The sequence below is a fragment of the Podarcis muralis genome, chromosome 2, assembly GCF_964188315.1.
Source record: "Podarcis muralis chromosome 2, rPodMur119.hap1.1, whole genome shotgun sequence".
Lineage (NCBI taxonomy): Eukaryota > Metazoa > Chordata > Lepidosauria > Squamata > Lacertidae > Podarcis > Podarcis muralis.
Window position 1 is genome coordinate 115608899 of NC_135656.1, and position 23811 is coordinate 115632709.

A 23811-nucleotide genomic window follows, 5' to 3' on the forward strand; every position below is an offset into this window, starting at 1 on the left:
GAGCATGTTGCCGAGGATACTGGGAAATTTATTACGACATACACCCACCCACACATAGTTTGCATGGAAACACCTGCCTGGGCCTTTTGGGCCTCTAAATTTGTCACTGCCTTGAAGCTCGACGGTGTCTTTCAGCACACCCAACCCACTCTTATAGATGAGCATTTCATTGGTTTTGAGAATATTGGTCCTTTCAGAGGACAGCTCGTCCTCCATTTCCTTTCTTCTCTTCTGAAAAATTGCCAAGCATTCCCATTTGCACCTCAGGATGTAGTTTGAAAACACTTCTGATAACTCTGTCCTCCTTCCCTTGTCATTGGAAAGCTGGCAGGGTGTAGATTTGTAGAAGCAAAAGTATTTTATGGGATGGCAGGAGACCTGTATAACTGTTATTCTCCTCTGCCACCCAACCACTGCGCCACAAGTTTCTTGCAGGCAAACGATCCTCTGCTGCAGAACAAATTCATACAGTCCCACTGTGTTTCACCACCTCTAGCCTGTGACGTGTGGCCCTATTTTTGTCCCCCTGCCCCAAATGAATCTAGGGCAAGCTCACCTCTGCCCTTCATTTTTCTGCCTGGGTGGGTGGGGATATTTGCATGCATGCTGCACTGACCTCCTCTGAAGAGGGCCTGACCAAATAGTCAAGGCCATGTTGCTGGTAGAGCACCGCAAATGGTCCCCTCCCCACCCAGAAATACGACGTAAAGTGCTAGACGGATCAACCTTTAACTGCTTTCAAGGTCACAGCAGAAGTGCCTGCCCCCAGTCTTAACACAGAATCATAGAATTGTAGAGTTGGAAGGGACCCCAAGGGTCATCTAGTCCAACCCCCTGCAATGCAGGAATGTTGAGCTCTTGCTGCTCACTTGCTTGGCCCAACTAATTCAAGCCTCTTTCCAGACCCGTCGTATTAATCAGCCAAGGGAATCTATAGTTTCGTAGAGCAAGGGTGAGGAACCTCAGCCCCTGGGGTCCAGAATGCGGCCCTCCAGGCTCCTTTGCCACTAGTTTGAAGTTCCTGGGAGGCTGCCCACGAGGGACTGTGGCCTCTGGCTGAGAAAGTTTCCTATAGAGGCAGAAGGTCGATTGGGATTGTGGTGATAGTTGCAGCAGGTTGACAAATAGATTCGGACTCCTGGTTGTTTTACAGTAGCAACAGCTAAGCATACCCAACTCCCAAGAAACCTCCTGGGTTGCCAAAATGGAAAGAAACTAAGTAGTGATGGACTGTGGTATAGAAAGACTGTAAGCTCAGTTCAGTTCTGGTACTGGAAACAATCTAGGCTTGGCATGTGCTTAGGAGCACCCTGTTATGTTAAAGAATTGATTTTTTGGGAGGGGAGGGGTTAACATGACTGCAGATGGTTCTGGACTCCGATTCCCAGCAGCCCCAGCTAGCATGGCCAGTGAACAGGCATCATGGGAGTTTAAGTCTCAGCAACCTCTGGAGGGCTGCAGGTTCCCCATCTCTGATATACAGCAAATGTGGAAGCAGGGCTGAGAAACCATTCGAGTCCTGGAAACCGTAGTTTGTCAAGGCTGCTGTTGTCCTCATGGAACAGTTCCCACACCCTTAACAAACTACAGTCCCTAGGATTCTCTATCACTGCTAAAGTGGTGTAAGAGTGCCCTGAATGCACTGTGTGGGTTAAGGATGGGGGAGAGGTTGGATTCAGTTTGCATTTAAAGGCGAACTTGCCTAATTTGCGTCTTCTGAAACAATGCGCAATCCAAAACACAGCCATCCTTTGAACTTTGCACTTCTCTGAATTTTGCCATGCGGTTGTGCAGGCAAACAGTGTGTACAAAATGCATATGCTAGGGTAAGGTGTGCATATAAATGCACATGTTAGCGAAAATACCATTAAAATGAATTATATTAGAGGAAATTGCTTTGGGGAAATGTGCGTTTTAGGCAAAATTACATGCAAAAAATGTATATATTAGGAGAAATTCACACTAAGATGCTGATGAATTTTCATGAGGACTTTTTTTTAGATGAGATAATTGCAAACTGATGTGGAAAAGCAGAGAAATGAATTTAAGATTGGGGGGAAATGAGAAACTGTACTTGACATATTTGTCCATGCCTAGTGTGGATGTGACCTTAGTATGGGGGTACTGGAAGAAGAGGAGGACTAAGGAGTGGAGAGCAAATTGCATAAAGTGCATGTGAGTGAGAAAATTATAAAAGCAGGTTAGGTGCATGTGCATTTTTTTCTTGGAGAAAGGGTGATTCTCTGGCCCGGTTCAGGCGTCCATGTACTGTACATTAGCAACCAAACACGTCTCTTGCACAGGTCCAGTTTGAGGTGAATGTGAGGAGAAGCACAAACTCTGTGCTGTCTTCTTGATTCGACCACACGTCACATCACTTGAAGCCTGCCTACAGCTGTCCATCAATGAACAGACATGTTGGCCTGCCCCAAAGCGGACAGTTGGCGTGTCCTGGATAAAGTGGTGCTCCCAGAAATAACTGGGATGGGGAGGGAAGGAAGGAGACGGCTTAACTGTCCCCCTCCAGGATGAAGAGAACGGAGCTTTATGGGGAAATTACATAATGCTGGGGTGGGAAACCAGTGGCCCTCCAGGTAAAATTGGACTACAACTCCCATCATGCATGACTATTGGCTATGCTGACTGGAGCTGTTGGGTCTTGGAGTCCGCCAACATCTGGAAGACCACAGATTCTCCAGCCCTGCTTATAGAGTTCACTGTGGTATACAGTGTTGTTTTTCCAGCAAAAGAGGTGCTGGAACTCACTGTGAACGCCTCTTATACAGTCAAACCTCGGTTGTCAAACGTAATCCATTCTGGAAGCCCGTTTAGCTTCCGAAACGTTTGACAACCAAGGCGTGGCTTTCGATTGGTTGCAGAAGCTTCCTGCCCTCAAGCGGAAGCTATGTCGGACGTTCGGCTTCCAAAAATGGTTTGAAAACTGGAACATTTACTTCCAGATTTTCGGCATTTGGGAGCTGAATCATTCGAAAACGAGGCTGGTCGGGAGCCGAAGTTTGACTGTAATAGCAATGGCGGCCGCCTGAAAGGTGCCAAAACTGAGTTCTGGAGAGTTCTGGCTGAAAAAAAGCCCTAGGTGTATACAAGATGAAGAAAAGCGAGTTTGTGTAGGAGAGTCAGAACAGGGCAGCATACTGGGAGCAGAGGAGAAATTAATTTATATCTCACCCACCCAAAAGGTGGACACGTCTTCTTGCAAAGGCAGAAAGGGAAGGTTTCATGGGTACTGCCAGGTGAGCTGTTTGTTGAGCCTTCGTCCTGCTTTGCTTGCAGGGAGATTAGAACGACGTTCTGATTTGTTCGCAAGGAGGCTACGTGGTGTAACATTGAGGCAGGTGTTTTCCCACACTTTCTTGAGCATTTCCCCATCCCTTTGCTTATTGTAAGGAAGTAGGTTTGTTGTGCAAGACTTCCAAATGAACTACCAACTGTCATTTCACAACCCTGATTTTGCTCACATTGTGATCCTCCTTGCAAATAATGACAGTTCAGGCGCAGCACTTGGGATCTAGAAAGGAGTAAAGGAAGGGATTTTTAAATAAATAAATACAAATAATTAGTATTTTGAAGGATAGAGAGATAATGGTAGCCTTTTTGCTCCCCTCTCTCCCCCCCCTTCCACTAGTAGGGCTGTTTTAGCTCGATCTGTTTTTTTCTCCCCTTCATATATCTAGGATTGGCCAGTTATGGCAGGCTGTTCCCCAGGTGGTGTTAAACTACAACTCCCATTAGCTATGCTGGCTGGGGCAGGTGGGAGTTGTAGCACAACAGCACCTGGAGAGCACCTGGTTGGTGAAGAGTGCTATGGGCACTCAGTATAAATTGGGAACAACATGATAAAGAATCCCTGCACGCTTAAGGCAGAGCTGGGGAGCCTGCAGCCCCCTCGGTGTTGCTGTGCTCTCCACTCCCATCAACTTCAGCTAGCATAGTCAATAGGGATGATGGGAATTGTAGTCCAACCACATCTAGAGGGCCAGTGGTTTCCTCCCCCTATGCTAAGGTAACAATGGCAGCATCTGCCCCATAATTTGCAACTTCTTCAAGGAGTTCAGGGCCAAAAACAAATGGAAAAGGGGGCAGGCAGGAGCGGAAATCCTTTTTCGTTCTAACAATAACCCTGTGAGGGAGACAAGGCTGGGGAGGAGGGACTTCCCATATGACGCTCAGTAAGAGTGAAACTAGATGTGGGGTGGGAGAAGTTAATTGTATAGTTTATTCAATCCTGATTTCTTTTTTTTTTTAAGCAGGGGAATAAAGATTGTGATGGTAGAGGGAGGGGTCGTTCCTCCCACAACGTGGAGTGTGTTTGGAGGGTGTGGGGGGGAAACAAACCTTGAACCCTCCCCAGCTCCCCTTTCCTTGCTCATTGTCTTGAAGCAGTTTCCTCACTGGCAGTGAGCTGGAGAGAAAAATGCTTGAAATACAATGACAAGGAAGGAGGCAGCATTTTGCTCCTCTCCCTTGCAAACACCCTTTTTGGTGGAAAAGTAGCCTCCAACCTTTCTGGACCCCAGACACTCACTATCAGCTTAGACACTTATTGGGGGTCTTCTCCCTCCCCCCCCTATTTCTATACACAAACAGTTCAAGAAATAAACAAACGTGGCGCTCCATCACAATTAGTTTCTCTTTCATGGATGAGGAGACATTTGAACCTGGCTCCCCTGTACCGTGACAACAGGGGACACAGTGCCTGGAAGGGCATGGGGACTGTACCATCCTCTCTAGGACTTCAGAACAAGGTCTTGCCCAAGCCTCCACAAGAGGAAAATGGCCACACTTCCATCTTTCTACAAGAAGTAAGAGGGGTCAGAAAATGGACGCCTTTCTCAAAGATGGGGTATCATGAAATGGACGCCTTTCTTGGAATCTGCCTGTACTGCTGGGAGAAACTGAGCGGCACCGTCTCTCTTGAAATTATCAGCCCACCGCCCTCCAGCTTCCCTTGACCTCACTTATTCTTAAATCCACCTTTCACGTCCGTTTATATCCCTCGACGTGTCTGCATGTTTGCTGTTCACATGAAGAGGCACGGGGAGAGGTGAACACTGCTTCCTTCCTATGAATGTTTGTGAATCTGTAGTTGTAAAAAATGCATTAAAAAAACCCTTAAATTCAATTTATTAGGGATATGCATTACTTGTAGATTTTACATTAAATTCTCCCCCTCCTTTTTTGCCATTTATTTTTTATATCTCAAGATGACTTGTTCCATATTGAGAAGAAGCTCCAGTTTCAAGTTGTAAGGTTTTATTTTCTGTTTCTCTTTTGGCCGCCTCTGAAATTCTGCCTAGGACCGTTCTTTTCTCTAGCATCCTTGTTCTGCGAAATGGCTGGAGGTTGATCCTTTAAAAAAAAAAAGTGTAACAAAACACAGTTGTTAAACATGAATTTGCAGACTAAGATGGCAGAATGAAGTGGCAGAATTGGTACCATCCGCAGGCTTAGCTAAAACTTGTGTTGGGGTTGTCCTCCACAATGCAGGGTCGGAATCCCCTTCCCTGTAACTTGAAGCAATTGGTTTGGGTCCTACCCTCCAGAGCAGGAGAAAACAAACTTGCTCCATCTCCCATGTGATGATAACCTTTTAGATATTTGAAGATGGCTATTATATCTCCTTTCAGTCTCCTCTTTACCAGGTTAAACATATCCAACCACCTGAACCATTCTTCATAAGAATTGATTTCCAGACCCTTGATTATCTTAAGGTAAAGGGGCCCCTGACCATTAGGTCCAATCTGCTCCTTCCCATTTGCCTGCCCTCTGCTTGCTTACATTCCACAGAGTGGCCCAGCCTTTTCTTTGCCACAACTTGGTGGAAATGGCGTTGGTTAGGGTAGTTGGATTTAAATGGGGAACTCCTTAAGAGGCCTTGACTTGACTTGTCCCCCCACGCATCAGAGATGCACCCACTATGAAACTGGTCTCTGTGGCTTCAGAGGATGACTGAAATGAGCCTTGGAGAAATCCAACATCCTATGTAAGGTCTTGGTCTCCTATTTGCTTCCAAAGATCTGAATTTCTATTTCTCTCTCTAGATTAGTAAAGGTAAAGGGACCGTTAGGTCCAGTCGTGGCCAACTCTGGGGTTGCAGCGCTCATCTCGCTTTATTGGCCGAGGGAGCCGGCGTACAGCTTCCAGGTCATGTGACTAAGCCGCTTCTGGCAAACCAGAGCAGCGCATGGAAATGCTGTTTACCTTCCCGCCAGAGCGGTACATATTTACTTGCACTTTGACGTGCTTTCGAACTGCTAGGTGGGCAGGAACTGGGACCGAGCAACGGGAGCTCACCCCGTCGTGGGGATTCAAACCACCGACCTTCTGATCGGCAAGTCCTAGGCTCTGTGGTTTAACCCACAGCGCCACCCACGCCCCTGATTATCTTAGTTAACCACATGTTCCAGCTTGTCAATATCCTTAAATCATGATGCTCAGAACTGGACAAAGGACTCCAGGTGGGGTTTGACCAAGGCGTAATTCAGTCATACCTCAGGTTACACACGCTTCAGGTTGTGCTTTTTTGGGTTACAGACCACTGAAACCCAGAAGTACTGGAATGGGTTACTTCCAGGTTTCGGTGGTCGCACATGCGCAGAAGCACCGAATCGCAACCCGCGCAGATGCACCACTGCGGGTTGCGAATGCTGCAGGTTGCGAACATGCATCCCGCGCGGATCACATTTGCAACCCGAGCGTCCACTAGTGCAGTCCTGTTACTTATACAGCCTAGAATAGCAGCAGCATTTTTGCTGCTACATCACAGTTGTGGTCTACCAAGACGCCTAGGTCCTTTTCATATGTACTTCTGGCAAGCCAGGTGCCCCCCATCTTATATTTGTGCAGCTGGTTCTCCCTGCCTAAGTGCATTTCAGCACCCAGATAGTGGCCAGCTTGATGCCTCTGGGAGACTGACAAGCAGGACGCAACTGCAAGAACACTCTTCCTCTCTTACCACTTCCAGCAGCTGCACTGAACTTGAGGAAAGGTGAGCTCTGGAACGCCTTGCCACAAGGAAAATAGTGCAGCATAGAATTCAACCATTTTCAAAGATGGATTAGATTTCAGTAAAAAAAAAAAAAAAGGACAGTAATTGCCAGATTATTATGTCAAATGTTGCCTTCATTTTGTGACTGGTGGGCCTCAATAATTTCCAGCAATCTGAAGCAGGGGAAATTTGGAGAAAATTGTCATATATATATATATACACTTAACCTTTCCTCATAGGGAAGTTGCTTTAGTGGTTTGATAATTTTGATTGCCCTTTTCCATGTCCTTTCCAGCTCAGCAACATCTTTTGTTAATCACTGTGCAGAGGCTGCCATTTCAGAGACTGCAGCTGCTGAGGAACATTTCTTTTTTACTATTGATTACATATTGCAGACCATTATAGTTTCCTAGTAGGTCTGAAGCCCAAAGGAGGAGCGGGGAGGAAACACCCTCTCGGCTTTTAAATCTCTGGGGGAGAAGCTGTTGCGGCAGAAATGACTACAGCACACCGAGTGGAGAGGCTTTTATTGATTTTATTTATTCAGGGGGGAAATGCATATCCCGCCCTTCCCCCACAAAACACAGCGCTCAGAGCCGGCTCACAGCATATAAAACAATGCAATAAAAACAAACATAAACACAGGCGGTGGTGCAGCGGGTTTAAAAAACAAAACAAAAAACCCAAGATGAAACAATAGTGTCAGCCAGAAGAACGTCTGGGCTAATGAAATGCTTGCATAAAATAACTCTGTTGTAACCAGGCAGTTTTAAGTTTAAAATGTGAGGGGCTAAATCAAGGGCACTTCGAGACAGCCTGTTTATTGAGCATTCATCCCGATTTGTTTGTGGGAGATTGGATAATAGGCACATCAGCATCACACATTTAAAGCATCCCATGTGCTTTTCATAGAATTGTAGAGTTGGAAGGGACCCTGAGGGTCATCTAGTCCAGGAATCTTAACTAAAGCATATCACTTGCCCAAAAGAATCCCAGGAACCATAGTTGGTTAAGGGTGCTGGAAATTGCATATCTGTGAGTGGAAACTACCATTCCCAATATTTTTTTGAGGGAAATCATGAGCTTTGGCTGGCTTTAAATATGCAATGTGGATTGGCTCGTCAATGCTGCACCACAACAAATGTTATTCTACACTTTCCAGTGCATTTCCCTGTCACTTTCCTTACTGCAAAAAGTCTGGTCTTTTGTGGGGGAAGCATGTTTGTTGCAGAATAACTCCCAGTGTAATTGAATCCCATTCAAATAATGACAGTCTGGAAATGCCCCGAGCTCTCCTTGCTGCAGCCTTTATGAAGCTGTGTCCCCAACACCCAGAGCAGGGAAACCTGTGGCACTCTATAGGTCTGTGACTCCCGCCACCCAGACCGTTGGGCATGCTGACTGGGGCTGAGGAGAGTTGGGAATCCAACAGCACCTGGAAAGCCACAGGTTCCCCATCTCTGCCTTTCTCTGAAGCTTGCAGTGTTCAAGTTGCTCAAATGAGCAGCACCCTACTTAGGTACAAACAGAGTTCATGGATGTCTGCAATAGGAGACATGGGGCAGAAGTGAGGGTCTCACCTGTCCTCTGTAGTTCTAAATTTACCTATTTTTTATTTTTTATTTAAGTCCAGAAGTCAGCAGCAGAGCTAAAGTGATCTCTGAAACTGTTTCAGAGCGAGAATAGCAGAGCATGCTGCTAGGCCTGAATCCCATTAAACTCAGGACAGTTTGTTTTGAAGTAAAAATGCTTACAGCTGCACCACACAATTTTTAATTCTAAATGGTTAAAATAAAACTGAATGCAAGCAGGTTAAACCCAGCTTATTAAACATATAATTCAGAACACCAAAAGACACTTGAAGACCAAAAAAAGTAAAATTCATAAATCTACTTACATAACAGTTTCCATTAATAATAAGAGCTGGAGACATATCTACTATAAACTTCATGAAGTATTCATAACTCTACACTTAAGAACAAAGAAATTAAATTTTAATAATTAAACTATTTAGGTTCATAAAAATGAAAGTTAATTCCAAGCATTTCCATTCTGAAGCCTGAATCACCGGCCTTCAACCACATACATCAGCTCAAATCCAACTCATATTGAGAACCATCCAAATGAAATTAGTGGAGCAATTTAGCTGTGATTAATTCAAATCCCATTATTTCCAACAAGACTGAATAATTTTATGTGAATAAAGAACCAAGTTGCTCCCTTCTCAAATTAGGACCATTTCCTCTCTGCCTCCCTACAAAAACGGATCTGAATGTGTCCTTTTCCTCTCATGCAAAGAAACGTTTTGCCCAGTTCACTGCTGCACTTTTCTTCCAAACAGCTCTAGCCCCTTTGCTGCCTCTAAACAGAAAAACATTCAATAAATGTTATGGCTTGTATATCCAGCATAGTCTCTCATTACATTAGTGGAAGGATTTATACTAGTGCAACAGAACGTGCCCTTCTCCTTCCGTGTACTCCCCTAAACCTGCCCTATGTTTACCCCACATACCCTTTGGGGCAGATTTTGGGAGTTTGTGGGGCTCGGTATGCCTCTGAATACGAGTTCCCTATGAACACAAAGGTAGAGAGAACAGTACTATTGTTACTGAGTTTCTTGCTTTGTGGGCTTCCCATAGGCACCTTGTTGACCACTGTTGGAAGACAGGATTTTTAAATATAATTAGGGCTTATGAGTCGCTTTTCAAAACAAACCGGCAAACTCACAACGAAAATTAAAACCAACAATAACGCTGAAACAAACAAAAGCGAAAAACAATGATATGCATTCATAAACAGGCAAAAAAAAGCTGATTGCCAAAGGCTCCTCCACCTTTAGTAACTGTGCAGAAAAGAAAACTGCAATAGGGGCAGCGTGCCTTCCATGCCACACTTGCTAAAATGCCCATTTCTTAAATTGCAGGAGCTTTCCCCACTCGGCCACCATAAGGTCCTCCAGTGTCGTATAAAAGCATCTCGCTCTCCCCTCGCCCCGCCCAGCTCCGACTCCTCCTGACCTGGAAACACAACAGCACGTGACGTAAAATCAAATCGCTCTAGGCCATGGCATCTCTCTGGTGAAGCCGCTCCCCCCCCCCGGCATTTTGCATCGGAGGAGCGGAAAGCCGGAAGTATCTATAATAACCACCCATAAAGATAGAACGAGGGTAGAGCGGCTCACCATGGCAACCCTGATGGGGACGTCGCTCTACCCAGCCTCTATGGTGGGCTCTGCTTTAGCTGGTGGGCGGTTTATGGCCGGAAGCGTCGACGAGAGCCGGTCTCTTCCTTCCGGTTTGCTGCAGAGCTGGGATTGTGAATCCCACCCCCCCCCACCCCCCGGGCAGAGAATGACGTCTGGCTGCTGGAGATGGAGAGCCAAAGGCAGGTCAGGAGAATGGGCTGCTCGGGAAGCTCCCCGGAGGCTTAGCACGAGGAGCAAGGCTCTCCGGGTTGGGCTGCTGGCTGGGCGCGCATTGTTTGGCTCTTGCTCTTTGCAGCCCTGCCAGGTTGGTGAGGGTTGCGGGGTTGGGGGTGGTCCTGCTTCTCTCGCGCTGTTAATTCTTCTTTCCTCCGAGGAGTTCAGAGGAGTGGGAGATCCTCATCCCGCTTCCCCTTTGTCCCCCCACCCAAATCGCCCTAAGTTGAAGGCAGCCCTGCATCGCGAAGTTCTCTGTGCTATGCTGCGTTTTTATAGCCTGTTGGAAGCCGCCCAGAGTGGCTGGGGCAACGCAGTTAGGTGGGCGGGGTTGTTGTTGGCATCTGGCTGTCATGAGAGAGACAATGGAGTGTGCCTCCGGGGGTGAATTCGAAACTACCGCGTTAGCAGCACCAAAGGAGCTCCTGGCTGCTATCTCCCTTGTTGTGACATCTCCAGAGTGCAAGTGTGGGCCGTGTGTGTGCCCTTAGGACAAGACTCCATTCTCAACCTTGCTGGTATGGTCCAAGGGAAATCAGAACAATACGTTTGGCACCATCTTGGCTGCAGAAGTTCCCCAGAAGGAGGCATAAAAGGTGCCATGCAACCTCCTTAGAGACTCCACTCTGGATTTGTGTAGGATTTTCTTTTTAGCCTTTTCTTCTGAAGATAACCCACAAGGCAGTGGAGGTTTAGGACCAGAGTTTTCCTTCTCCGGCATGGGCTCCCTTCCCAGGTTGACAAACCCCATCTCCCTCTCATTTCTCTCTATAGCACGTATGGACCCTCTTGACCATTGGACTCACTATTGGTCTCATCCATTCAACCTGTCACAGCCTGTCTTCGCATGCAGGGGAAGTCCCTTACCAAGGGTTTGAGACCCATTGGCTACCCTCACCTGGATTAGCTGACCAGTTGAAGCCATTCCCAGGGAATATTGACTGTCTTGTGCTGACAGCTTCTAGGAGTCATGTTTGAGAACTAGGTACAGGGAGCACAATGTATCCCCCACCAGAGGTGCTACCCTTTCCCTAGCACCCCATACCCCCCTGGGTACTGCCCAGGATTTTTTGTGCTATGAGAGAGGGAGGGAAACTTTTTCTCTCTCCGTACCATGTATAATTTCAATCATGTCATTGATGTGATGTGGTAGAAGGCGGCTTCAGAGGAATGAGAATCTCCTTCCATGCCCTTCTTCTTAACAGGGGCTTATGATTTTCAAAGAGGTGGCTGTGTGTTTCACCGAGGAGGAATGGGTTCTGCTAGATCCAGGCCAAAGGGCTCTCTACTGGGAAGTCATGGCAGAGAACTCTGGGATGGTAGCCTCCCTGGGTAAGTATCTGTGAAGGTGTGCTAACCCTAATGTTCCTATTGCTAGACTAGATGGGCCACTCTGTACTTTTGCATCTTAGCCAGGAACTCAAGGATGTCAACAAGGCCAGGTTGAGCTTGTGGGTTTCCATATCAAGTGTCAAGATAACACTCAGCCTTAGCATTCTCCAGCCATTCTCGTTATATTGATTCTCGTCACTAGTTCATCAGAATGGCTTTTCTTGGGCTGTTCTTGGAGACTTTAATTCTCTCTTCAATGGCCAAATGCAAGGTGGGCATCTGTCGCACCTGACCAAAGAAGCCTGATAGATCTGATCAGTGGACTACCCTCTCAGCCCTCAAGCTTTCCCTCCTAACCTGAGTAAGATAAATGAAAATGTATGCATCTGTGCTAGGGTGGGGGAATCTTTTTCCTATGAAAGTTTGTTCACCATAGGAAAAGCCAGTGTGGGGCACAGCCAACGGTGGGCAGAGTTGCAGGACTGCAGAAGGCTCTGTGCCATCCCTTCTGTCTGGCCCCATATGCACTATACAGTACAGTATCCTGCCACTTGAAACAGTCATGGCTTCCCCCACAGAGTCCCCAAGAAATGTGATTTTGAAGGGTTCTGAGAGTTGTTAGGAGGCACCTGTTCCTTTCACAGCTGCAATTCTGAGAGTTCCCTGGGAAGAAGAATTGACTGTAAAACCACACTGGGAAAATGGGAAAAAAAACAGAGTGGTCAGACATGATCCATAGAGAGTGAGAGACAGGGATATATTGGGCTAAGAGTGTGTAGATATGTGTGTGTGTGTGTGTGTGTGTGTAGTTGTACCTTGGAAGTCGAACACCTTGACTCCTGAACAAATTGGCTCCCGAACTATTGAAACCCAGAAGCGATTGTTTTGGTTTTCGAACATTCTTTTGGAAGCCAAACATCCAATGTGGCTTCTGCAGCTTCCGATTGGCTGCAGGAGCTTCCTGCAGCCAATCAGAAGCCGCGCTTTGGTTTCCGAACACTTTGGAAGTCGAATGGACTTCCGGAACGTATTTCATTTGACTTCCAAGGTACGACTGTACTAGCCCTCAAGAGTCTGGGCTCACTTTCCTCAGTGAAGTTATACTATGATGGGTGGGGAGGGTAGTATTGCCCAAATTAGTGAACCAGCCAATGGAAGCCAAATGTTGGAAGGTTCAGGAGAGGCAAAAAGAGCTTAGATTTCTTTAAAAGTATCAATATCTGCCAGCCCAGCTGGCTACGTTCCACCTCTACTGGAAAGGTGGATTTAGGGGCGCTGCAGCTATGATGTAGAATGGAAGGCTAGGGGGCCACTGATTTTGGGTGTTGCACAGGGCTCCACTGAAATTTGAGACCCCAGTGTCTGCCACGGTTAGAGGCAGGATGCCTCTGAATGCCAGTTGCTGGCAGTCATAAGTGAGGACATCAATATTGCACTCAGAAGGTTGTTGTGAGAACAGAATGTTGGAACTCGATGGACCATTGGCCTGATCCAGATGCCAGGCTCTTACGTTCTCTTTTTTTCCCCAGTCCAGGAGCTGCAGCCAGGAATGAATGTGGAAGCATGGGAGTTGGCAGCAGCCCATGAACCCGGGGAGAAAATGGAAAGAGGAGAAAATGAGACTCCTGCAGTCCAACTTGGGACTGAGAGACAGTTTCTGTGTGGGGCAAGTCTGCCGCAGGCCAAACAGACTCCCGCTTCTAGGTCCCAGCTGGAATGGGAAGACCAGTTCCTGAATTTCCTGAAGACAGCAGCATCCTCTCCCTCTGGGCTTCCCTGCCCCCAGTCCTCGTTGGTGTCTGATATAAGGGAATCCCAGGCTTCTTTGAAGGGGGTCGTGAACCACAGCCATGGACATAGTGGAGAAGGCGTTGATCACACCCTGCCAGGCCTTGGCTGTGAAACTCCAGGAAGCCCGAAGTATTTTGTGAAAGTGAAAGAAGAGGTTTTGTCTGAGGAGGAGAGTGTTGGTGTGGAGATGCAAGGGAGGCCGGAAGAAAAAGTGAGATGATCTCTAAACTCCTGTTTTGTCTGAGCAGAGATGAGGAGAATCTGTGGTCCTCCGGATATTGCTGAACTACATTTCTAATCATCCTTTACTCTTCTACTCTGTTTGTATATTAAAGAAGGATGGAGAGAGAACCCAATCCCGGGTCCTCCTGCTTCCACTGGTGGTGCGATCATGTGGAGGGCAGTCGAGGGCTTTGTGTGGATTGGGGTGCGTGATGGCAGGGAACAGGTCTTCCCTTGTCTTGTGGCACACACCACATGAAATTACTAATATAATTATTTCATTCTCTATCCCACGCTTCGTCTTGAAGACATCCAGAGTGGAAAACACATCAATTATAACGGGGAGAAAAAGGATTCTAAAAGCAATTTAAAACATTCTAAAAACATAGATCTCATTGTGTGCCATTTCAGCCACCGAAGGCATGGGTAAATATCAGTGTTTTTAATTTTTTCCCCTGAAAGTCAATATCGAGGGAGATAAATGCACCTCGCTAGGTCCACAAATAGGGAACCACCACTATAAAGGCCCCGTCATGGGCCAGCACCAACCAGAAACCCCCCAGTGGTGTTTGGTGACACCCCCACCAAGGCTTCACCTGCCACTCATAGTGTCAGAAATGATTGATGTTGGAGAAGACCCTCTTTTGGGTACTATGCTTTCTACTGAGTTGCACTCCTCTTTCTCTTTTAGGCATTGAGGCCTACAGGAGATGATAATGCCTCCTTGTTGGAGCAGGATCTGACAGACTCGGTGAAGATGCAAGAGGACGATCTCTTGGGTAAGGGTTGTCGGGTCTACTCCAGGGATGCTACCAGGCTGTTATTTGAAGTGGTTCCTTTTTTTAAAAAAAACCACATAGCTTTATGTTAAGTTTTAAGAGTATTGGAAAAGCCCTGCTGGATCAAAGCCTTATCTAAGACTGGCATCCTGTTTCCCAGAATGGCCAAGCAGAGGCCTATCTGGAAGCACCAGGTCCATAGTCCTTCCCTGTTGTTGCTCCCCCACCTGCTGCTACACTGTCCCTGAACATGGAGGCTCCATATAGCAGTTTTTGGTAACCATCCTTCCCTCCATTAATTTATCTGATTGCCTTTATAGTCATTAAACCGATTGCTATTGCCACATCTTCTGACAGCAAATTCCACAAATTGGTTGCTAGAATGCTATTCTATAAATATTAATAATGAACTCATTTTCCAAATAAGAGTCCACGCATAGCCAGAAGAACAATACCCTGCCATCTGTGGAGAGGATATGTACCAAGCGCACCCTCTTCCTAACTGGCAGTCAAGGAATTGTTATGGGGAGGAAATGATTCCCATAAACAACCCATAGTTCTCTCATAGTAGATAAACTAAATAAAAAAATTGTCCAGTAGCACCTTAGAGACCAACTAAGTTTGTTCTGGGTATAAGCTTTCGTGTACCGCATGCACACTTCTTCAGATACCATAAATATAATAATAGATATTTATTGTAATGCCCACAATAACTGATATGTACTCTGGTAGGTTTTTTTAAAATTGCTATTGTTGTTTTGTTTAAATAGTTTTTCTCCTATGTTACTGAAACTTAATACAAACCACTTTGGGGAGGAGTCATTGTAACTCAGTGGGAGAGAAGAAGGAGGCCAAGTGAGCATTTGTTGGCTCTGCCTGTCATTGGCTCTGGTTTCGCCTACCATTGTGGGGCAGGAGAGAAGAAGACCACTCCTGTACAAGAGGGGAGGCAATTCCCATTCCAGGGAATTGTGGGAAAATTAAGAGGCCAGGGATCTCTTCCTTTGCTGGGACTTCTGCTTCTTTCCATTTCGAGGCGAGTAACATTCTTGCCACTGTAGTAGCATACATGAATAAGTTTCTATACAATTTAGGTAGTTCTGTCCCTATAATTCCCAAAAGAAAAGCTTCTGGTTGTTTGTTTTTTTACAAACATTATTTTAAACATCCTTTTCAATTCATTATATATCATTTCCCAGTAAGCTTTTTAACCTTACCACAAGGACCACAGTTTCCTTACCCCTGATCTTACCAACTGATCAGCTGAACACTATTTTAAATTATTATTTTTCAAAAATTGAAGGCTCCTTCCCATTCTCTCCTTCTCATGTCATTTCTCTTGTTTGTTTCAGGAAACGGCAACGGAGCGCTCAAGTCTGAGAAGACCTTTTGGCAAGGAACACCTAAGCGAATGAGCCGCAGTAGGACATCCCTGGAAATCGCCATGGGGGAATGTTTTTGGGGTCCAACAGTAGAGGAGACTCCTGAGACTGGGCAGCAGGTTGACAGCTTCCAGGAGAGCAAGCCTAACCTAGCTCTGCTTTGTGGGGAAGATGCTAAAAATGCACCCAGGAGGACCTTCCCTGAGAACCTCCTGAGCACTGAGGGGAGGAAGGGAGGCCAAGAGAATGGGACCAGCCTCCATCGGAACACTCCCCTTCCGGAAGACCAGACAATGCCACCGGAAGCAGAGAAAGTGTATAAGTGCTCCTATTGTGGGAAGTCTTTCGGCGATAGTTTGGACTTGGTTGCCCACGAGAGGACCCACATTGGCGAGAAGATCTACAAGTGTCCGCAATGCGAGAAACGGTTCTCTCACCGGATCGACCTCCTGACGCACAAGAAGAACCACAAGGGAGAGAAGGTGCATCGGTGTGATTCAGACTGCGTGAAGTGCTTCGAGCAGCGAGCTTTCCTGATGGGGCACCAGATTGCCCACTCCGGGGACAAAGCCTGCCGGTGCTCCGTGTGCGGGGAGTGCTTCAGCTGGAAGTCCAACCTCATCAGGCACCGGAGGACCCACACGGGAGAGAAGCCCTATCACTGTGCCGAGTGCGGGAAAAGCTACACGCGTAATACCGCCCTGAATAGACACAAGAAAGTTCATGGTGGGGAGAGACTCTGTGACAGCAGTGCTCCGAGCACAGGGCCAGCTTCAGTGTGGGTTCTCCTGGTGTAAGAGTTGGCAGAAGAGGTGACCCAACTTTGGTTTGCCCTTAGCCAGCCCCTACCTCATCTGCCCTCAACTGGCCACCAATCTGGGGAGGGGCCCAGCCAGTAGGCTGCCTCCATCGTCTTAGGATGTCCCTTGTAGAGTTCAGCAGGAAGGAAGAGGGGAGAACTAGCATTCTAGTTGGATCTGCCTGTCATTGACTCTCTGGCACCACCTACTGTTGGGCTCCCCGCCTTCCGCCCCATTATTGCCAGTGGAATCAAGCCACCGCCGCTAGAGAAAACATGGAAGTGGTTCACAACTGTGGCAAGAGTCCTCTGGATTCCACATGGGTTGACGAATCGCTGAACATTTTTCGTGGATGGGAGAGTTTTCTGGGCAGCGTTTTTAAAAACCAGCAGAGGAGCAGCAGCAGAGGAGCAGTGGTAAGTGGTCCTGAGCGCATAGCCTGCCTTATGCACGTGGCTGGGTATGGTGAGAGACTAGCCTGCACCTTTTCAAACTGAAGATGCAGGACCTGCCATTTTTAATTTCCCAGATTCATTTTTAATTTTTAAAAATGAGAACACTCTGGGCAAGTAAAAATCTAGCACATCAGAAAGAATGGTTCTAGCCCAGTTTGTTCCCTGATGCACTAGGTTTCTATTGCAGGGCCTTTTTAACATGGAGGAACATTTTGAAAAATGGTTTTTTCTTGCTGCAGTCGGCAGCAGTACAATGCACTCTATGCTGCCTATAGACTCTGCCACCTTATATTGTAGCCTTATAGGAGTTCATTGATTGGGTCTGCGTTGCTCCAGGACAGGAGGAAGGAAGTCAAATGACACCGAGGTTGGTTCAAAGAAAGTTTATTCTGCTCTCCGGATAGCAGAAGGCACTTGCGTGATCAAGTCCAAAGAAATTTTCATGCAGTATATATATCCTCCAGGCACCCTCTCCCGCCTTCCCATATGAATCCAACCACGTCAGCCTATGTACACAGGTTGACATCACATATGTTCTTGCTCTGGTATTCTTAACCATAAAAGGAAATTCCTTCCTGTACTTCTGACCATAAAAGGATCTTCCTTTTCCTACTCTTATCGGGGAGGAAGAGGTTGTCATCTCCAAGAACACGCTTTGGCCTTGTTCCAGACTTAGGTCTGTGCGTCTTTTGTGGTCAGCACATAAGATAAAGTACAAATGTTTCTTTTCTGTTCTACTGGTGCAGTCAGGGTCATCCCTGCCGTCACAAGCTGATAAAGGAGAGGGCTCTCAGCACGGCCGGGTTTCTGTTTATACATTGACTCAGAGCTCAAGTTAATGGATTTTAGCTAAGGAAAAATAGGGATTTTGGTGCAGTTTCAAACTGCCTGCACAGTCAGTTTTGGGTTTGGGAAACCCATTCCTTCAATATGATTGTATACAAGCAACTCTCCGTTTGTGTGGGAGTTGCGTTCCTGGTCCCCATGTGCATCAGTGGGATGTGTGTAAGTCTGCTCTGCCCCCATTCCATCCCCTTTTCGGTGCTGAAAACTGCATGTATGTCAATGGTCACACATGTGCCGATCACACGCAAATGGGGAGTTGCCTATATATAAGGCCAGGTACCCAAACTAAAGTTTCAGAGTTCAGGCCTGTGAAAATGGATTTCCCTCTTCTGCACCACTTTTGGTTCGCATCCAAAAAGCCACACTTGGAATAATATTGTAGGGGTGCTCTCCTTTCTAGAAGGCTTCAGGGAGTGCAGGGTGTTGAGCGAAGGGAGGGAAACACTACTATTATTATTTCATTTTTAAAGAAGTAGCAAGATCTTGGAGACTAGAGTGCGGATTATGAACAAGGCAGGCATCTCAACAAAAGTTGTGTTGCAGCCCCTCCCACGATTATAGCTTCTATCAGAAGTATTGGAGCAGGGATTGGGAACCTCTTTGCCTTCTAGATACAGTCAGACGACCAGCTCCTATCATCCTTGACCATTAGCTATCCTGGCTGGCTGGGGCTAATGGGAGTTGGAGGGGCCACACATTCCGTACCCCTGCTGCTCTTATGAGACAGTGTGAATGTGGATAGGCCTTCCAAGACTCCTCTAGCACACTAGTTCCCCAGAGAATCTGGTGCAGTTTTCCGTAAGTGTTGTTACTTGGCTCAAGGCTTTTTTACCTTTATAAACTCCTCACTAGGAAAATAGTGCCACGTGGGCTTTTGTTTTGGGGTGATGTGTGAAATTTGAAAAGAAAACAGCTCTTTCATAAGGGTAGATGCTCAAGAATTTGTTCTCATTTCGAACAGTGCTGCCAATGTACAGTCATACCTTGGTTTTCAAACGCCTTGGGAGTCGAACGTTTTGGCTCCCGATGATTGAAAACTGGAAGTGATTGTTCCGGTTTTTGAACATTCTTTGGAACCTGAACGTCCAATGCGGCTTCCGCAGATTCCGCCTGCAGCCAATCAGAAGCCGTGCCTTGGTTCCCGAACATTTTGGAAGTCGAACGGACTTCCGGAACGTATTCCATTCGACTTCCAAGGTACCACTGTATGAGCATTTGAAAAACTCCTCTCCATTAATTAAGATTTCATTAGATTATCCATTAATACATATGGCAGGGAAAGAAAGCTCATTTCTTCGTTTGGGTATCCCATTGTGTGTAGCTCTTTGGTCAGGCAGGAGAGAGAAGTCTGTGGCCCTTGAGATGTTGCTGGACTTCAACTCCCATCACCCCCAGCCACTAATGGCTAATGGTCAGGGATGATGGGAGTTGTAGTTCAGCAGCACCTGGAGAACCACAGGTTCTGTATCCCTCCTTTAGCAAGATCTCCATTATTTTCCAAGAAGGGGGAGTACAAGTGCTTCTCCTGTACTTAAAAAATAATAATTTTGAATATGCTGCATAAAAAACCTGTACAGTGGTACCTCCAGTTGTGAACGGGATCTGTTCCAGGGGTCTGGCCGCATCCCAAGGAATTCGCAACCAGAGGATTGCTTCTGCGCATGCACACGGCATGTAGAGTGCTTTTTTACTTCTGGGTTTGCTCCGTTCGCATCCCGAAGTTTATGTATCCAGAGGGATACGTAAGCAGAGGTACGACTGTACAGTATAAAGTTTTCGGGTGGCATGGCTACCCGGGTCACGATAAAATAAAATAAAATAAAATAAAAGCACATAGAGGATTCACTAATCATTTGGTGAGAAAGGCCCTATTCGAAGTCTGGGAAAGAAATAAAACAATAGTAACAGCCAAAACTCCCTGGTGGCTATCACCTATAGAGTCATCAGTCTTGCATAGAAGCAGTATGAAAGATAGCTGGCTAACATATAGGGAACTCGTAGAAGAGATAAAAGATTGCCCAACAGTAAAGAAATTTGGGACGCGGGTGGCGCTGTTGGTTAAAGCCTCAGCGCCTAGGACTTGCCGATCGAAAGGTCGGCGGTTCGAATCCCCGCGGCGGGGTGCGCTCCCGTTGCTCGGTCCCAGCGCCTGCCAACCTAGCAGTTCGAAAGCACCCCCGGGTGCAAGTAGATAAATAGGGACCGCTTACCAGCGGGAAGGTAAACGGCGTTCCGTGTGCTGCGCTGGCTCACCAGATGCAGCTTGTCACGCTGGCCACGTGACCCGGAAGTGTCTGCGGACAGCGCTGGCTCCCGGCCTATAGAGTGAGATGAGCGCACAACCCTAGAGTCTGGCAAGACTGGCCCGTATGGGCAGGGGTACCTTTACCTTTACCTTTAAAGAAATTTAAAGAATTAAAAGAGAGGGGGTGAATTGGTTAGAATATTTCCAATTAAAACAATATTTGAGAAGGATAGTAAGCTTAAGGGGTTTGATAAAAAAAATCTCGGTATGGGAAAAAGAAATTTTATATAACAACCAACAGACTCTTTCAAAAATATATAAACTGTTACAAAATGGGAAAGTAGAAAAGGAGGAAAAAGGAGACGCTATTAAAAAATGGGAACAAGATCTGGGCCACCCAATTGAATATAATGAATGGGAAAGACTATGGACAAAAAATATAAATTTTACAGCATGTTACCTAATAAGAGAGAACTATATGAAAATGTATCGCAGGTGGTAACTGGCACAAGAAAGGCTTGCAAAAATGAATAAAGCATAAGTGCTCGGGAGATACACGATACAAAAAGGAACCTTCTACCATATGTGGTGGACATGCCCCGAAATTGGGAAATTTTGGAGCATGATCCACGAAGAAATGAAGAAAATATTAAGAATATCATATAGTAAAAGGCCAGAGGCATTCGTTTTAGGAATTTTAAATGACAATATTCCAAAAGACAAAACTATTTTTTTCTTATACGCAACGTCTGCAGCAAGAATCCTGGTGGCTAAGTACTGGAAAGGGAATCAGTTACCCACTAGGGGAGAGTGGCTATGTAAGCTCTCAGAATACCTAGAATTAGCCAAATTGACAGATATAATAAGACAAAAACCAAAAAGTGAAGAATGGAAGTGCCTAAATGAATACCTCAAAAGTCAAGGTTCGAGGGCAGAAATCTGGTTGAGTCTGGAATAACCTTGTGAAGTGAAAGGATATGAAAGAAGGATTTATATCTAGATGTTAGGATAGAGAGGATAAAGAAAACAGGAAGACACAATGAGAGATAAAGGAGGTGCTGTGGGATTGGTGGAAGTCAATGTCTTGTTGTTTTAGTGTTTATAATATTAACTTGTAAGGTATGGATTTGTTTGTTTGTTTTTTGTTTTCAAATGTTGATTTTTGTGTGTTGTGTATTGTTATTTTTTGATATCTTTCGTGTTGTTGTGTGGAAAATACTAATAAAATTCATTTATTTAAAAAAAACTTACTAAGAGCTGATGGGTGAAATTAGCTGGGAGTGTGAATGAGTAATAAATTTTGTATATAATGCATGCTTGCGATTTCTTGGCTTTTTCTTCTTCTCTCACTCAGTGTTTCAAGATGTGTACCATCCACATGGTTCTTGTCAATTCCACACACGCAGGACTGGACCATCCACTGTCAGGGCTGTTGGCCTATTTTGCCCTCATCCCAACATTGTCCTTGGGACCATCTGTTCCTCCTCAGAAATGAGGAGCAGCCTGTGAGGAACTGCAAGTCTGACTTAAAAATGAGCCCTAAAGCCCTTCTTTCCAAGACATAAAACTCCCATTCCGCCCCAACCTCAAGCGGTGTTTTGGAGTATGGAGTGTATGAGTGAGTTCCAGACAAACAACCCCCACTTTCCTTTCTTTTGTCCTGTTAGGTCAGGGATGGGAAATCGGTGGCATTACAGACATTGCTGGACTCCATCACCCCCCAGTGGTCAGAGATAGTGAGAGATGTGATCCAATTGTAGCCTTTCACCTACAACCAGTACATAGCCTGCTTTCTTTATTTTGACTGTCAAACCAGAGGTTAGGTTAGGGTATTAAGTACTGACACTATTTCTTTTCAAGCCCTGCTCCCCACATCCTGCCATCCTCAAATCTAGTTCCCTTTCTCAGTCGTGTGCCTGACTGAAGGCGACAGTTTGGCTTCCGACTCTATGTGGCTTTCTTTACTAGGGCTCTCTGGCCCAGACCTCTAGCGGCACAAGAGGGGATCTGGTTGTTGGTGCAACACTCATAATTGCTTCATTTCTTCTCAGTCCAGGGCAGAAGTTGCAGAGCTTTCTATGTCAGGAATATTGGAGCGGGGTGTCGGCTTTTGTTCCATTATTATTATTATTAATATTAATTATTATTATTTGAATTTATATACCGCCCTATACCCAGAGGTCTCAGGGCGGTTCACAGAAAAGACATGGGAGCCCCTTTATGTGGCAATGAACCATTAACACTGGGGAAGAATTGTAGAATAACCCCTAAAGCAGAATGATATGTGGATTGTCCCATATAAGTACAGCACTATTATTGCATCAGTGACATCTTGCTGAATATTCCTGCAAAACAGCAGCAATCGAGGGAGGCCCTTGACAGCCTGGGAGGAAGTTTTGGAGCTTTTATTTCACTTCATTTTTATTTTTATTTCACTTCATTCCTATACCTCCTAATTAACCACACACTCTGGTCAGTTCACAGATTAAAAAACAAATGCAATTCATTAAAAGCAATCAGCATAAAATCTGTATCGGCACAACAACCATAAAAATCAGCATAAGATCTTGAACCATAAATGCAGCACTAAAAATTGGCAACAGTGGAAACAAAATAGTTCTAAGAATTAAACAGCATTAAATGGTACCCTTTAAAAGCCTCAGAGAAAACTAAGATCTACCTGGTAGTGAAAAGGCCCTCTTTGGGGGAACATCCCATAACCAGGGTGGGGCTTGGGATCAGAGGGAAAGCTCAGTGGGAATTATATAGGGCAAACAGCCAAGCTGGTTCCTTCCAAAAGTCATTGGACTACAACTCCCACCATCTCTGACTAGTTGGCCTTGCTGGATGGGGCTGATGGGAGCCCAACACCATCCAGAGGTCATTGTGTTGGCTGCCTCTGATATACAGAATCCAACATTTATAGAAGATTAATGCAGCAACTGTAAATAAATTTAATTGTCCAGAAGCCCCACTGAATCCAGCGAGATTAATCTCTGAGGAACAGCGGACATGGTGAGGCTGCATTTGCAGACGAGGCTTGAAGTTGGTCCTGGACAGACATTAATTGTGTTTTCTTCCGGTCTGAGGTCTACACAGCAAGGAGCTTTCCCTCCTGAGGTGGGTAAAAGGTAATTTCTAGTAATCCATGAATGTTTGTATTTTAACAGCTGCTGGGGGTCTTGTGGGGAAAGGAAGGTGGCAAAATGAAACCAGATGATGGAGGCTGAGCCCTTTTGAGGAATTCATTATACAGTGGTGCCCCGCAAGACGAATGCCTCGCAAGATGAAAAACTCGCTAGACAAAAGGGTTTTCTGTTTTTTGAGTCGTTCCGCAAGACGAATTTCCCTATGGGCTTGCTTCGCAAGACGAAACGTCTTGCGAGTTCTTGCGAGTTTGTTTCCTTTTTCTTAAAGCCGCTAAGCCGTTAATAGCCGCTAAGCCGCTAATAGCCGTGCTTCGCAAGACGAAAAAACCGCAAGACGAAGAGACTCGCGGAACGGATTAATTTCGTCTTGCGAGGCACCACTG

At 46.0% G+C, this 23811-nt stretch overlaps 1 protein-coding gene across 1 annotated transcript in view; it reads left to right on the forward strand.

The window, feature by feature from the left end:
- Positions 1–21593, forward strand: part of LOC114590317 (uncharacterized) — a 44306-nt gene extending 22713 nt beyond the window's left edge. The window contains exons 5-9 of the mRNA XM_077923565.1: positions 10125–10518; positions 11633–11759; positions 13289–13761; positions 14464–14551; positions 15904–21593. Coding sequence (XP_077779691.1) covers positions 10125–10518; positions 11633–11759; positions 13289–13761; positions 14464–14551; positions 15904–16730 — 1909 coding nt within the window. The 3' untranslated portion in view covers positions 16731–21593. The remainder of the gene's footprint in view (positions 1–10124; positions 10519–11632; positions 11760–13288; positions 13762–14463; positions 14552–15903) is intronic.
- Positions 21594–23811: the final 2218 nt, after the last annotated feature.